The 17,325-nt window shown below is 51.3% G+C and overlaps 1 protein-coding gene across 1 annotated transcript; it reads left to right on the forward strand.

The window, feature by feature from the left end:
- Positions 1–6,615: 6,615 nt before the first annotated feature.
- Positions 6,616–10,042, forward strand: N0V96_005086 (uncharacterized protein; the record flags this gene model as incomplete). The annotated part of the gene is made up of 6 exons (XM_053191250.2): positions 6,616–6,623; positions 6,645–8,689; positions 8,777–8,986; positions 9,052–9,111; positions 9,295–9,450; positions 9,510–10,042. 6 exons carry the CDS (start codon positions 6,616–6,618, stop codon positions 10,040–10,042), a joined length of 3,012 nt encoding a protein of 1,003 aa, XP_053051233.2.
- Between the last annotated feature and the right edge of the window lie 7,283 nt (positions 10,043–17,325).

Genomic DNA, 17,325 nt, shown 5'->3' on the forward strand with positions numbered 1-17,325 from the left:
CGACAAGCATATACGACCTCGGCGCGTTTGTTTCCCGCCAACCTGGCGCCAACATCTCCATCATCCGTCAACATCACACCCACCACCTCAGCTCTCCAATTTTGGACACATCATCGCAGACTTAAGGGCCTCAGCGCATGTTTTTTACATCAGCGAAGAACTTTCTTCACCTCACTTTGGGTTCGTTTACGCCTGTTGACATCGCATCCTCTGGCAGCTTTCGGCTCTATTGTTCTGCTTCGGCCTGGACTTCCGTCGGGAACACCGTCCCTGCGATCCACCATTTTCGACACTTCCAGCCAACCTAGAGCATCTCCTCTTTCGTATGCCTCAATTTTCCTTCTTCTTTTCGGGTTAGAACGTGTCACTAACAAACATGGCAGAGACATGGAGAAGACAGCGGTGGCATTGGCCTCTGCCAATTGGCGCAAGCCGTTGCTTCCTCACGATCATAATACACCACAACTCAGCATGCGTCGAAGGCGAAGAACAAATTCGAGTACTGAAACCGACTCCAACGACATAGCTGAGTCGGCTACCCAGTGGCGGAAGCCCGTGGCTGGCGTTTCCCCCTTGCAAACCGCGACCGATCCCATATCCAGAGACAACAGTAAAGCCTCAACCAAGGGAACAATCATAATCGGTCGCGCAAAGAAGTGTGCCGTGGTCAATGCCGTACCTGTTCCGAGTAGTCAGAGCAAGCACTCCTCCTAGAAGCAGGGTCCTGACTCCATCGTCTTGGACGTTTTTATCCACGAATGCACCGACCTCAATTGCAAGGAACACAACGGCATGTTCAACAACGCAGAGATACGCAGCATTAGAAATGCGAATCGTTTCAAGTCACACATGCGGAGCGATAGTCTTGTTGACTTCAGTAGGCAGTTGGAGGATACCGGGATCACACCTCGGAAGTCTTCCATGACAGATCTTCTACGTCCTTGCAAGCACGACGAGAGCGACGACTCGGGCAACAAGAATCATTCTCCAGACCTGCGAAAAGGTCAAGTTTTGAGTGACTCGGCCGTCATTCACGACCCAGCAATTATTGACATTGGTTTCCGGGATGCCAAGCCAACAGACAGCGGTTCCGAACACAATCAAGATGATCGCTTTCAGGGGCTTCTACGAAAACTACAGCGACCTTTGCAAGACGAACAGTCAAAACACAAGGTCGCCAGAAATGGCGGTACTCGCCCAAGACAAGTTTCGGAGGATTCTGGTATTGATACCAGAGGACCGCCCAAGGCTCGAACTCTTAACCCACTAGCAAGGGAGTTTTCCACCTTCGCTCCTCAGACATCTTCAGCCACATCAGACAAGGCCGAAGAGAGGGACAGGAAAACCATCATCTCTCTTCTAGAGCAACTAGTGAGCCAAACCTCCAGCAAAGCTCCCGGACAAGATCCAAACGAGATTATTGCCAACACAATCGCAAAGTTTGGCATCCAAGGAACGCAGGCTTTTCCACCCTCCGTGCCGAGACCAACATTGCATCCGTCACTTTTCCAACAAACCCCTCCAGTATCTCTTAGTCCAGCTTTTGGTCTACATAGCAATATTGTCAGACCTCTACTAGACTTTCCAACCCAAATGCCTGCCGCACCATTCGATCCATCTGCTCCAGGTTTTACACCATCATTTGCAAACAACCCAACCGCCCCCCCTTTGCCGCCCCTCAGGTCACCGTTCAATCCAACTCGGTCTACTCTACCCCAATCTGCGCATAGTTCCGATACAAGCCGCGTTGCTCCGGCCATTGGTCTTGTCCGACCGATGGCCAACAATCCGGTAGTGCCTATTGTCGGGCCTTGGACAACTCCGTTTCCGACAACACAAGCACCGGTACCTCATCACGGGTCTTTATTGAACGCAAATGCTCCCGCGTTCGGTCCTGGCATGGCGCCCAGATGCGCTGCCAAGCCCCGAGTCCCTGATACAGTTGGCCAGCAGAGTTACGAAGCATACATCGAGTGGCGCAAGGCAAACGAGCCCGGCTATGCTCTTGAATGCAAGGCGAGACAGGCCAAGAGGGCACTTCGGCCTATTCCTGGCTGATTCTAGGAGTGAGCTGTGGTCTAACCCCTCTCAAGGCTATGGGGATCAGGTACATAACATACATGGGTGGAAGGGGCGGATCCAAAACAGCTAGCGAAGGGCGGCTCTCTCAGATCGATTCTGAACTGTATTTTTACGGCGAGATTTTCTCATATCAATCATTGGAGGATGGCAAGGGTGTAGGTTTATACAAGGGTAGGGACTTGAAGAGTAGGATTACGTGTTTTTGGGGGCCCTTTAATCATTCTTGAAGGGCTGAAATCGAGGATAGGGGAGGCTGAGCGAGGAAGAGAAGCTCACGAGTCAACTCGGATTGCTTGCATTCAATAAAATTGCGTTATGGCTCATACATTTGCTCATGAGGCGAGTTCTTCTTGCTGACTTTGAGAAGCAAAAAGTGAATGCCGGGAACCTCGACGGTTGCTAGGGCTGGTGTTCGAGCGAGCTGGATAGTTAAATTAGAAGCCTCTTATAGCCCACATGCCAGCATCGGGGAATCTCCCAACACAGCAGATGTAGGACGTCTTGAAGCAGGAATGACGTAAAAACATCGACATGCTTGCTAGAGAGCGTATAGATTAGAAATTCGACTATGGGATACTAAGGCGGGCTGTTGAAGATTCTTACGTCGGCTCCAAGGTGTTTCTAGCTGCGAGCCTGTAGTCAGACGTGACAATTACTCGCCGCAGCCTGGATTCACCCAGACTATCCAGTGCAGTGGCTCGATATGTAGGGACGACTATACAAGAGATCTTCTTCCAAAAAGCCAATTACGGACAGTAGGAAGGGTGAACATGCTTTAGAGGGCACGCCTTATTCTCAATGTTCACACCGGACGCCTCACTACCGCTCATGGAAATGATCGTCCAAATCCAACCGTCCAAGCTGAACAAATTTGAACGGCAGAAGCTATCTTTGCACCCGTGATCCACTAGCAATAGATCTCATTGAGGCTGCCGTTATCAACATTCCCGAAACCGGTTCTCTGGGTCAGGAAGGGGAAATAGTGGTGACGTGACATTAAGTTTTGAATGTCTTGTCTTTTAATCGAAACACACATTCTCAATTTACCCCGAAAACCAAAACGGTAGATCGTTCAAATACAATATAGTATTTCGTGTGTGCTTTGTCTGATTTAGCAATCTATCCTTTCGTAAGCTCCATACCAATCCTCTTCGCCACACCTCTTCTGCTAGGTCCTCTTCCAGTGTTTGGCATACTTTTCATAGACAGGATAGCCTTGCGCTTCCTGAATGGCGTGCTCAAGTCTCTTGTCCTTGTTTCTGCCGGACTTGCTACAAGCATCTTGAACTGGTTATTTGTGAGCTCCAAGAGTCCGTTGATGACTTGAAGCAGATTCTCTCGATACTTGAATCTCTCGTAGAAAAGGACGCCGTCAAGCAGAACGAACACAGTGTTGGATACTGGTAGTTGACGAACCATTGCAGCAAAAAGACTGATAAGGTAGGAGAGATTGTTCTGTGACTCTCGGATGTCTTCAAGCGATATGCCTGGTTCTTGCATTTGAGTAAAGACCGCAGGGTGTTGTCGAACTAGCTGCGCTATCAGGCTGCGCATAAGACCGCTTGGTCCAGGATTACTATCGTGAGGCTTTTCGAGGTGTCGTCCGCAAAAGAACACCAGGCCGATATACTCGTGTCTGATTCGTAGCATTTGCACGAAGGCGACGCATAGCGCTGATAGAGGTGAAATCTCGGGGTAGTCACCAAGGTCGTAGTCTCCATGGATCAGGAGAGCGCCGTCTCCGAGACTACTTCTCTCTTTACTGGTGACCCAATTGCGGAATTCCCGTGTCTCGACAACCTCCTCAGCGCGTCCACGATCTTCAGCTGAGAAGGCAGTGGCTCTGCCGAGAATAAAAGCCATGTCTTCTTCATCCGTTCTTGTATTGTCTAAACATCGAGCGAGTTCTTCGGGGGAAACGGCAATTTCTGGAGGAGAAATGGCTCTTGGCTCAGGTGTCGGTGTCCTGGATTCAACCGAGCGTTCAGACCCTTCTTCGAAAGGAAGCAACAGTCTGGCGTTCGATGAGGTTTCTGTAATACCTTGAAAATGTTAGCTTCAATTCCATGTTGATTCTGAGATTACTAACTCACTCTGGCTTTTCTGTGCTGACAAGTCGCCAGGGTATGGCATACCCGTAAGTAACGAGGACATAGCAACTCTAGCTTCGAAAGAAAAAATCCCCTTCAACATCTCCGTCACCTGATCCAACTTTTCATCCATCTTTGCCCGATCTGATTATCAGCAACGACATATAATCGTTAGCCTGAGTGTGTACATGATTGCCTTCATGTGATTGCGCGCGTACGTGTGTTTTCCTGATATTTGTGGCTCTTATCGGCCTCGGATTGAAGCCTATCCCCTGCCTTTTGGATTTCATTGAGAGACTCGACAAAAGATTTGAGGTACTCATCACCTTGAAAGATGGATCGCCGCAGTCGTGAAACTGGATAAAGAACTGGTCAGTTGTGACACATGCCTCCCATACGTGCTGCTCATGTGAGCTGATTTGTCAGGATCTCAGATGTGATTCTCAAAAACTATATATTTAGAACGGGAAACGGTTTTCAGCTTACCTCGCCAGCTAATATAGAACCCGATTGCTCCTTCTGCCGCTTTCAATATATATACCAGGAGATTAGCAGAGGCCTTGGCGATATTTTCATCGTTTCGAAAAAGGCTGGACCAGACTTCAAGGTCTTCAAACTTAGATGCTAGGGCATCTTCGTCGAAGCTTGCATCTAGTTGTGTCCGAATCTTTGCGGCTTCTTTCCACGCCTGTGTGCACAGTCAGTCAGAAATACCGCATTCTAACTCATAGAATCGATATACAGAACAGACTCCAAACACTTTGAAGTGGTTTCCACGTACCTTTATCAACAAATCCAGGGTACCTAACACGGGAGTGGCAATGGGATGACTTGGAACAACCTTGATGACTTGCTGAAGAGGTGTTGCAACAGTCTCTCCAACCCGACGACTAGATCTCTTGATTTTTCCAAGGACCTTATGATAGTACTTTCCGTCTGTTCTGATACCATTATACTTGTCGCGGGCTCTGTTAAGAGTGTTTGTGACATCTGCCCATTTTTCCGCCTCTCGGATACTGAATCCTTTATCCTTTCGGCCGGAGGCCTCAGGAGTCTCACGAAGACGGCCCATGGCTTTAGGCCAGATCGATCCCCAGAATGTCATATCTTCAATGTTAGGTGGCAGTTGACGAGCAGATTGTTGGCTTGGGCGCGGGGAGAGCATCGCGGGGCATACCAGATCCTGAGATTTAGCAGCTTGATCAGATGGAACGAAAGACACCGTATGGTTGGAACTTGTGGGCGACGACCAACCCGAGCTGATTGCGACGAGCCGGTTGCCATTGCCGTCATGAAATCTTTCCTGGTACTCGAAGGCTGGGTGGTATCGAGGCAGTCTGTTGTCGATGAAGTCCACGGCAGGTGTTTGCAAACGAATGGGGGGTGCGGATCCTCCAGGGAGACTTGCATCAGACATCTTCGAAGGAATGTAGACTGAACTCTGGGGGAACGTGAGGACTGCGAGGTCAAAGACCTCATGGTCATGGAGAGGTCCGACAGGTTCAATTACTTCAAGAGACAAAGAAGGGTATCGGTTTCTGCGAAAAGACAAACACTTCCTACTTCTTCGATTCGGAAGACACTTTGATGAGATCGAAAAGTTGCAGACCTGCCACTCCGATTTGGGTACTAATCCTCTGATCATTTGTATGAGGTGGCACCGGCGTACGTGGTCAAAACTCCTCAGGCGGCCTATGATGGATTGCCATGTATCTCGTGATCCCCCCTCTTCATGCATTCCAAGTATCTACTGTAGGATTGTTACACCTACATACTTGATTGACGGAAAGAACGTCGCTTACGGGCCTGCCCGCCTCCGTATGATAGCCTGCCTTATCTATGTGACACTAACACGTATACCCTCGTCGTGAAAAGCAGCCTCAGCGAATAGATCCCTAGGGGTGCCACAGCCTGCTTAACACCTCCAGGTTGAAAGTGCAAAATATCATCAGCCGATGGGCATTGTATGCTTACATAGGTTGCATCTGAATGCACGCAAGACAATTGGGGTCAATATATTGAAACCGAGTCCTTGGCACCGAAGATAAAGCGCGTAGACTGTGTGATTATTGGTCTTGTTGGAAGTTTCGACCAGATTATTGGCATGTTCCTCGGGTGAGAACCACCTGCATGAGACTGGCTGGCACATCGGCTGCAAAAAGGGTGACGCCGCTTACCGTCGCTGTTGCTAGACATCAACGTGACGATTATAAGCAAGATAATTCAGCTTTCTCTACCTATGCTGTGCATGTTTCGGGATCTTTTTCAAAGGTCTTTGCGGTGCGAAGATACAAAGTTCGTGTCTGCTTTTCACCAATCTTGAATCTGTTCTGTGGCAAGCCTTCTGTAACTCGAATGTCTGAGCTTTCATCCCAGTACGTAGTCGTTCATTATATTAATATTCTACACAGCTTTTAGATTTGATCAAATTTTGTAAAGGATTATGACGCCGTTGCTGACTCTGATTGATAGGACTGGGCTGCTTGATTCGGAACTCAATTTGGCAATGGAGAACATTGCCCAGCAAATCCAACCCGATGGCGATCATCACGAGACCAACGTCAACAAGAATGATACCACTTCTACAGCGGGAACCTTACATCCCTCTTTTGTCCGTGGAGACGCTGCCGGCTTCGTTGGTGAGATTGTTGCCGACACGGGAACCATCTTGGATGGCGACCAAGGGGTGCATGCCGGACTTATCACAGTGTCAGCACGACAGTACCGAGATCTCTTTTCAAAGATCTCCGATTTGGAGCAGAAGCTAGCCCAATTCGACGAAGTAGTTGACAAAGTGGTCGAGAAAAGGATGCTCGCGCCCCTGTTGGATAGAGGCAACGGCTTCGACGATGCACCATACGAAGATCTTTTCGGTCCAAATAGCACCGTTATGCAGCAAAATTTCTCTCGCATGGTCATGTACAGTGCTGAGGCCATGGAACACGTCGGCTACCTGATGAGCAGATCCAGGCGGTACTGGGTGTTGCAGCGTGTTCAGAGGGATAAGGAACAGGAAGACAAAGACAAGGAAGCTGAGAAGCAAAAGATTGTAGAGACGACTTCAGACGAGTCCTTGCTGGCTTCCAAAATGCTTACGGACGGTGTTGCTGCAACGATGTTGCAAACAACCTGGGAAGTCTTTCAATCCCAGAACTCGGGTAGTATCAACACTATCATCAACCCCATCCAGCTCGTCGTTGGCGAGCCCGAACTATCATTCCGCGGGATTTTCAACAACTTCATTCAGGAACCCGACAGAAAGCTTGCATCACGCACTTTGCCCCCGAAGGCGAGTGCGAACAAGACCCTCGGAGAATCGCCGCTGCCAGAACGAATCCTAATCCACTCACCTGAGATCATAAAAGCTCTAAGTGAGGCCTGCGAGGATTTGTTCAGTGTCATAAAAGGCACCACGTTCCTTCGGCCCTTCAAGATGTTTACTTACTATGAGCAAACTATTCGAGATCATGCAGCGAAGCTCGAAGTCAGTTATGCGAGCAATGCCAATGTCACCTCTGAAGCTGAACCTGTCACACCTGTCGAGACTGAGCACACTTCAGAAGACGATAGTGACGAACTGGCCAAGTCTGAAGAAGCGTCCTCGGTTCTACCTCAGGACGAAGCAGATTTGAAATGCCCTATCACACTGCTGCATATGCGCTGCCTGACAAAGTTGTTGGACGATACCATATGCACAAGACGAGAGTATCTGGCAAGTACGGAATGTGAGAAGGTCACATTCAGCGACATCTGGTATCTCTTTCAGCCAGGAGAGGAAGTCATCGACCAGGCTAATAAACAGGCCTACCGTGTGCTGCGCGTCTCGATGCCCAAGCACAAGGTCATTCCACCATACCTCTTTATACGAAATTCCAATTCAGAGAACGCTAAAGAGAAGCCAGCCATCATTCAGTGCCTCTACATAGACTTCGACGGAGAGAATATTGGCCCTGTAACCAAGACCTTTGAGATACCTCGATTTGACACGGACAAACCAATCAAGTCGTTACCGATCTACCCTCTTCGGATGATCAGGGAGAACGGATTCCGCGAAAGGCTGATGGAAAGAGGCAAGATGCTGTGGGACGTGATCCAGGTCAAGCCAATGTATTACAAAGGTAATGTTATCGACACAAGGCAGGATGCTGACAGCCAAGTCATGATCGACTTTACTGAAGCCCTAGCATATGCGCACGAACATGACAAGGATTGGAAGCCGAAAGTTGACTTCATCAGCACATCGACTGAGGATAGCAAGACAGATGACACAACTAGCGACTGCGATGCCATCTGTTGCCGAAGTCAATACGTTTTCGACGACTCATTTGTCGAAGACAGGCTGACTGAGGATTTCATCGCTAAACTATTCCCGCAATCTCCGACGGAACGCCGGTCACTCATTATATACCCGCATGCTTTAAAAGATTTACTCGAATCGAAGAGCACACCCGGCGCGGACGAGCTTGTAATCATGAGCTATAGAGTCTTCGGATTCATCCTGAGAAAACGTCAATGGGGTAAGGACGTTTCCTTTGCTTTTCAAATTCCACTGTGCCTCTGACATTAGTCGTCGTCGAGAAACTGATGCATTACGTCTTATCTAGCGCAACTCGACCTCACGTATCTGAAGGGCGAGAATGAGGATAGCAGGACCAGTGCCTTAGACGCCTTTGAGCGTCTGGTTCTTCCGGGAGGACACAAAGAGATGGTCAAGTCATTGGTGACACAACATTTCCGAGACAAGAAGGCCAGGGAGAAAATGGTTGACCGAAACCCCCACGTTGATGCGTCTTCTGATCTCATTCGAGGAAAAGGTAAGCACAGCATTGATTTTCGATCGGCTGTATTTGTCAGAGAACTAATATAGGGGTCCTGATAGGACAAGGCCTCATCATTCTCCTTCACGGAGCCCCCGGTGTAGGGAAAACCACCACAGCAGGTCAGTCGTTTCCTACGGCAGCTTATCATACACGCTTCCATCCAACTTGACTTGACGGTCGCTAATGGTATGAATTGATTCTATAGAGGGCATGGCCGAAACCTTCAAGAAACCGCTTTTTCAGGTTACCTGCGGTGAGAATTCCACGGTCGAAATGCTATGAGTGAAATCTGACGCATATAGGCGATCTCGGAACGACCGCTTCAACAGTTCAGACAGAGTTGGAGAAGAACTTCACACTAGCCAGCAGGTGGGACTGCATTCTTCTCTTGGATGAAGCTGAGGTCTTTCTTGCGTCTAGGGAGCGGAAAGACCTAACGAGGAATGGTCTCGTTGCGAGTAAGCTTGGCTATCATGCTCGCTCTGTACAAAGGCTCTGCTAACTGAAATGAACACAGTCTTCCTCCGAGTGTTGGAATACTACACCGGAATTTTGTTCCTTACAACTAATCGTGTCGGTGACTTCGATGAAGCCTTCGCTTCCCGAATCCACATGAGCCTCTATTACCCTAAACTCGATCTCGACAAAACGCTGGATGTCTTCAGGCTGAACTTCGACCTGATCAAGAACAGATTCGATCTGAGACGTCGCAAAATCTTCCTCGACGAGGATTCAATCATTGACTTTGCGAAGAAGCATTTCGAGAGTAATGGGGACGACAAGAAACAGGGCTTACGGTGGAACGGCCGCCAAATTCGCAATGCGTGCCAGACAGCACTTGCCATGGCTGAGTTCGATGCGCTCAATAGTGATCTGAGGGCTGACATCGATCCTTCCCCATTCGTGCATCTCAGACTCGATCATTTCCGCATCATTGAGAAGGCTTATGATGAATTCGCTATCTACCTCGGCGACGTCTATGGCGCTAACTTTGATGAGCGGGCCGCACAAACCCAGTTACGCGCTGAACAAGCAGACATGACCAAGTAATTGGCGTAGGAGTTAGGAAGTCATTCAGATGTAGACATTCACTTTATCGAACGGTTCGCAGGAATTACAATACACGATGATCTATTAGAAACATGGTGTCCCTGGGGATGTTCTTTTGATCAAAATCATCTCCTCGGTGAAGGGTGTAATTCTACGAAAGCAAAAGCCCACGTACCTTTAGGAGGGGAACAACAAGTTCCTTAGAGCGACGGGTTTCATAAAGTACGCTGAGCACAGCTTCAGAAGCGTGGTATTCTCATTTGGACAGCCTCCAACGCCGTGACGGCGGCGGGATATAACGACGCCTCGTCCATCCAGTAGAGCTCCAGGCGAAACATCTCAATCCAGCTTTTCATATGTGGCCAGAGGTTCTCAATGGAGGAGAGATCAGAGCTATACGGCGGCTAATGCATCACAGAAACCCCTCGGTGTTCAAGCCAGTCCTTTATAACCCTCCCCATATGAGGGCCAGCATTAAGTTGATATAGGTAAATAGTAATTAAGGATCCCTATAGCCTAGCTGGAAGAACGAGACCTTACCGTAATTATTAAAACTATCTAGATACTGTCGGCCTCGAATTATGCGATGCAGCCACCACCAACTCACGCACCTTCCTTCCTCTGGTTCACCCAGCCACATCGCGAACCTTTTCATCCGATACCTCTGCTGCCTACCACCCGAATACACAACAAGCCCTCTGTCGTATAGTCACAAATAGGGGCATCGACGTTAAATGTAGAGAACGGTTATCTATTGAAAGTAGGAAATGGGCACGAGGTTCGCCCTGAAATAGAGAGTGTAAGCGAGTGTGGACCTCGGGTGATTATGTAACCGAGGTCACGTGACATGCGGTGAGGCCATGGATGGTTGAAGCCATCACGACACACCCCCCCAGACGAATCCTCGTCTGGAAGAAGCGCGCCGAACCATCCGCATCGTCGTAAAAAGTGCTGCTAAACGCGTAAATCTAAACAATACCGTGTAGGAATCTATTTACAAAAGGAATTACAAAGTGAATCGCGCTGCGCGCTGAGTTGTGGGCGTAGGGTAGATGGGCAGTAGTTTGCCAGCCGTGTTCGTTGCCATGGGTGATCTCGAGGCTCCTCTGTTGACAGTAGGCAGGACCGAGGGGCGGCCTCTCATTGGCCGAATAATCAGCCTACGGTCTGAGGCAGGTAGGTAAGTGAATTCCTTGCGGCCGCCCACTGCTTTGACTTTCCTTTCCTTCTTCAACCCACATCCACATACCAACCGTACGTATATACCCTCACTTTTCGCTTCCGCGCCCGCGTTCGCGCGCGTGCCCGTCGGCAGAAGTAGGAATCGCAGCTAATAATGTCGTTTGAGATAGATGCCCAAACGTACCAGGGCTGAAAAGCGCGCTCGCACCGCCGCAGCGCGCGAGGCCAAGCGCCTCAAGACGACTTCGGGGGAGAGCGGCGGCTCCCCCACCCACGACGACGATCCGCCTGCGGGTAAGTGATACCTTCCTCGTGTTGGACTCCGGTCGGCCAAGCGATAGCATCGTGCCGTGACTTTGCTTTCAGACTTGCTGACGTTCCTATCCATAGGCGACGGCCTTCCGGCCGAAGAAGAGACCACCCAGGAGGTGGGTGGAGGTGAGGGTGGTTCAGAGCCCCCTCCCTCGCTCCCTCCTGGCGGGCGTGAGGCGGTTCCCCGTGAGTACAATGTCCTTTCCTCGACGTCGTCGTTTACGATTCTGATTCTTGATAGCGTACCCCTCCGGCACCCCTGGTGCCGAGGGACTTCTCGAGCAGGGTGCCACCGCCGTTCGGTGCCGAATGCTTGGGCTGCATCAAAAGCGCCCTTAGTGGACGAACGGAGGGGTGGTGCCTCCCAGGCTCAAGCGCTGGCAGCAAATGTGCGCGTTGTCAGGCCGGCAAGAAGTCCGGCTGCGCTCCTCCAGGGGCGTACGCGCGAGCTGGGCGAGAAGTTCCTGCGCCTCAAGCGGGCGAAGAAGGAGAATCCGGCGGAGACCCCGCAGAAAGTCAGTCTCTACACGTGCTCGTCGTTCTGAATCAATTGCTAACTATCTCCAGGACCTGACTCGCGTAACGGCGGCGTTGCGTGAGGCCCTGGCGGCCGACGGGCTGCTGGGTGAGGTCAAGGACGAGGTGGCTCGTGTAGACGAGGCTTCGGCAAGAGAGGCGTCTATGGGCGCTCTCTCTGTGCTCGAGGCCCAGTTGAAAGAGCCTGTTGAGGAAGAGAAGGTGCCGGCTGCCTCGCGTGCGAAGGCTGACGGTATCCGGATCGGAATCGACACCCTCGTTGGCATTCATGTCCCCGCGGACGTGGTGCCCGCGTTGAAGTCCCTTCTGGACGAATACGCGCTTGCCCTCTCAGGCAAGTAATCCTTTCGTGGCGACCCGACAGGGGTCGCCGGAACAACTTTATGCTCCTGGCCATGGGCCACGTTTATAAATTGAAAACCCGGGCCCCCGGGGCGTTCTGCTGCCTCCCCAGTGTTCCCTCGTTCTGTGTGACCATTCCTCGTGTGTCCCTCATGTTCAAGAGCGATACGAAGTGTTCGAACTTCGCTCGTGAGAGGCTCTTTGTGAGACCGTCGGCTGGCATCTCATTTGTTGGCATATAGACCACTTCAAATGAGCCTTTTGAGTGCTCTTGACGTAGCCACATGTTCTGGATATCGACGTGGCGAAGGCGAGTTGAGATACGTTCCCCTTCCTCCACTACAAGCCTTATTGTCTGACGATTATCACAGTGAACCTTCCAGACGTCCCCGAGTTCAAGCGATATATCGCTGAAAAAGGCGTTTCAAAGCGAGTGTCTCCTTAGCAGTGTGTTCTAAGCTGAGTAGTTCGGCCTCAGTCGTCGAAGTCGTTACCGTGTTCTGCCTTGCGGCTTTCCACTGAACGAGTCCGCCGAAAAGAGAGATTATGTATCCCTGAGAGGATTTTCGGGTCTCTTCGTCGTCTGCAAACGAAGCGTCGCCTGCGATCATCAATACCTGCCCACCCCCCGAGATGCCGAAGCATATGGCGAGGTAGCGAGTATGGAAAAGGTATCGTATAACTTGATCTGCGGCAGAATGGTGCTGACGAGACGGGTTCGTGAGGAACCGAGATAGCAAAGCGCATGCGAAAGCGACGTCGGGTCGTATCATTATTGCTGTATACAGGATTGACCCTATCTTTTCTTGGAACGACTTGGTTTCGGCCGGCGATGCGACTCCTGGGTTCTTTTCAATTAGTACGGTCGGCAGCGGCGTTACTGGTGCTTTTGCGTCGACGAGATCGAACTTCTTAGCAACTCTCTCGATATACTGGTCATGGGCGAGATAGATCTTTCGGTTCGGTCGATCTCGGACGACTCTGATACCCAGATACCACGAAACTGGTCCCTGGTCCTTCAACTCATACTTCCTCTTGAGCCCCTCGGTTACCCGACCGGCCTCGTGGACGTGGTCCTTATGGAACAACACGAGGATGTCGTCTACGTAGAAGAGAACCAGGACCCTTTTATCTTGAGTTTGAAATAGACATGGGTCCTCGTTCGTGGGCGTAAGCCCGAGGATCTCAGAGTCGCCGAGAGTTCTTCGTACCAGAGCAGAGGAGCGTCACGGGCACCGTAGAGGGCTCGTTCGAGTTCGACACACTTACCCGGCTGCTTGAAGCCGTCTGGGAGCTCACATATGATGGGAGGGTCGCCTGGTTTCCGTACTGCGTTCAGAAACGCATTTACGACATCGTACTGGTGGACTTCCAAATCGAATTGGGCAGCGACAGCCATCGCTACTCTAAAAGTCCTGGCGGCGAGTAGCTGCGTACGTCTTTTCTAAGGGGTGTCGCTCTTGGAGGTCGCCCCTGACGCATATTCTCGCCTTGCAGCGATCGAGGTAATGGTCCTCATTGAACTTATAATTGAACACCCATTTGAGCGGTATTGGCTTCTTTTGGACCGTCGCTCGGCTAATGACTTTTCCAGGTGTTCATTTCCTCCAGCTTCTTGATTTCTGTACGAGCAGCCTCAACAAAGTGGGTTTTGAGGGGCTCGGGCATTTTGAGGACGTCTTTCCACATCCTAGGGAGGGGAAATGAGGTTATCCGCATGTATCCTATCGCTAGGAAGTGCGGTCGGCGGAACGTGCTTCGTTCCGCTAATTGCGGCATGAACGCAGTAATGGAGCGTTCGATGCCCCTGGGTCGCTTCGTTAATCGCTTTCTGCTGATCAGGCATGTACGTATTAAAGAAAGCGTCCCAGTCTCGTTCTATACGAAGCGAGAACGAGTACTGCCCGAATCGCTCCCTGCGACTCGGGTCTTGAGCGACTACCTCCGGCGACTGATTTCTCAGTCTCCGGCTTCGTCTAATATACCCATCATCCTCACGGCCATCGGAATCGGCCGCTTCGGAATCTCCGGCTAGGGTCGTTCACCTCTCCTGCTTCTCGACGTGGGCTCGTCGGCTGGATGGGATCATCGGGGTCTAGTCGGGCAGAAGAGTCCTCCTCGTGGGAGTTCGAAGGAGTCACTTCTTCTGTCTGTACGTATATTACGTCCTCAACCCTCTCTGCAAGAGGGTCGGCTTCCCCCTGCGGCCTCGTTCACAACCTCGGTCGGCTGCGCGAGGGCCGGGCCTAGTTCCGGACTCTGGAAGTCGGGAGTTAGCTCGAGGGGTGAGCAGCCACCCGCTTCGTCCGCTCGAAAGCAAGCTAGACTTTTCCACGGTCTGGTTTACTTCCTGCGGAGCGAGCGTAGGTGGTGATGGGTGCTCTTGGTCTATTATCAGCGAGGCCTCTTCCTCATCTACGACTCCGAGCAACTGAAGCTCAGGATCGATGGTCGTGAGCGGCTGTTGGATTTCATCCGCCACGGACCTTGATTCGGGCAGTCGAATTGCGGCCTTCGCGTCGTTCTTCGAGTAGAAAACGGTCTCGTCGAACGTCACATTACGTGTGATAATAACCTCTGAAAGCGAGGGATCCAGATCCTGTACATGTTGTGGGCGTTCGTCACGTATCCCACGAGGTATCCGATATGCCCCCTCTGCTCCACCTTGAAGCGTCTCTTGTCGATTCCTTTCTCACGGTCCCTCTTCAGAGGGTACGCCCGGCAGCCGTATGCGTACGTCCACCCCCAATGGGGACGTAGATCGCGGGCGAGCCTCGGCGTGTTTATCGGTTGCCACCACCTAAAGTAGTGGCTAAACCAGACTTCCTCGATTTGAACTGGCGAGAGCCAGTTGGTACGTTGCCTAGGGCTAATGTCGTATAAGTAGGCTGCTGCTAACACAGCTTCTACCCATAGGTCGTTCGGCAGCCCGGCTGCAGACATCATACTGATCGCCTTGCTTATGATTTCCTGGCCGGCTCGCTCCCCACCTCCATTTGGCTCTTTCGTGTACGGAGGGGTAGTCTCTAGTTCGATTCCGAGCTCCTTCACCCAGGTTTGGAAGCGAGTCTCGCCGTTAATTGCGATTACTGCACGTTCTACGTCTTGCCGGATCTTGCAAATGGCAAGACCTTTCTGGGTGCGTACCCATCGCTCGAACAGGTATAAGACCCTGAATACCATGTCGTGGGTCTTCATGACTCTTGGGAAAACGAAGATCCTGCCCGAGTACTCGTCCTTAATTAGCATAAGCCACTTGCTTCGTTCGTATGCAGGTGGGTAGTCAAAGAGGTCCCAGGCGATCCTGAAATACGGCCTGGTTGCTCTTCGTTCTGAGGTGCGTCTTGAGATGACCTGTTTCGCATGGGTGGTCGCACAGTATTGGCATTCTAGGCGACTTGGTCCCTTGATCCTCACCCCCCCGAGCGGCTAGCACGAGTTTCTCGAGTGCTGCTGGCGCGAGATGTCCAGACCGAAGGTGCCAGAGCCACGCCGAATCTGTTCGTTCGCCCCTCAGTTGATACGAGGGACGAGGTGTATGCTGACCACGGGTAGAAATCACGTTTACCAGCGAAGAGAGACTTCTGGGCAGTGAATAGGACGAATAGGGCTGGTATTCCAGGAAGACTAAGTTGACCTTCCTGACGAGCTGCTTTACTACGACGTTCTTAGACGGGTCGCCGAAGCGAAGAGTGCAGTCAAAACCAGAGTACCAGATACCCGTCTTCCGAAGCAGGGCTTCCGACACGACGTTAACGTGGAAATTCTCAACGAAGCCGACATTGTGAAGGGTTAAGTCTTCGGTTCTGGGTCCCTTCGCTCCTGTGAGGACGTTTCGGATAATCCTCGTCCCGCGAGCGAGTATAGGGTAGGACGCCGTCCCAGAATCCACATTCTCGGTCCCATCGCACTGTCGGATTGATCCGGGTTCCAGAAGCGACTGGTCATTGACGAGGTGGACTGCGCCGCAGTTATCCATAACCGTACATTTAGAAAGGAGGTGTGGGCCCGTGAAAGGGATAGAGAAGACGGCAGGATTAGCGTTCTTGCTGTCTGTCGTGTTTAACTCTGGTAGCAGAGCGACATCGATAATTGTGGCCACGACATTCGAGGGGGTAAGACGCTTTGGAATCCTGCTTCTTTGCCGACTTTCCCGGTTTACCTGGCCTTCTACCTCTTCCTCGGTTATTATTGTTAGATCTGCTGGGGGCTCTCGCTCGTATCCATCCTTTCCGGGCGAGGTCGGCGCGAAGATCGGTGTATTTATCAGTGTTCAGGCGGGTAATTATCCTGCTGACTTCGGTTCCGTCTAGCTGAATGTGTTCCCACTTCGTCTTTCCAACAAGGGCGAACTCCACCTTCGCGCACTCAATTGGTTTCCAGCGGTGGGTCCCTTCGCAAGGGCAGTTCGTGGACGAGTCAGGTCTTGCCTCGCTCTGCTCAGGGGAGTCTGAACGACCCGCCAGTGTTGCGAAAATTGCAAGGTTTCGTCCACGACTTTTGCCGTACACCGCCTCCTCGTGTAGGAGGTCGTCGAATATCTCGGCGTAATGGCCCATATCGGGCACCACCTCGCCCCTTCGCTCCATTTTCACAATATCAGTGAGCTCCTGGTTGGACCAGTTTGGAGCGAAGCGGCGAGCGGTCGCGTGGAGGAAGGATTTGGAAGCGAGAGTCCCCTGGACCTCGGGTAGCTGGAGCTGTACCGCACGGCGGTAGGCTGAATGGAAATCCTTAATCCAAGTAGTGGGATTAACGTTGGAGTTTGCTCTGCTCATGACCGCATTGAATTCCTCTCGGGCGATTGTAAGCGAACTTGAGTCGCTCGGGGCGTACTTTCGCTTGAGAACTCTGATTATCGCACGAAGTGAGCAGTCGGGCGAATCGATAAGTTCTTCCTTCGCGTTCTC

The sequence above is a fragment of the Colletotrichum fioriniae genome, assembly GCF_027942845.1.
Source record: "Colletotrichum fioriniae strain IMI 355084 chromosome Unknown scaffold_5, whole genome shotgun sequence".
Classification (NCBI taxonomy): domain Eukaryota; kingdom Fungi; phylum Ascomycota; class Sordariomycetes; order Glomerellales; family Glomerellaceae; genus Colletotrichum; species Colletotrichum fioriniae.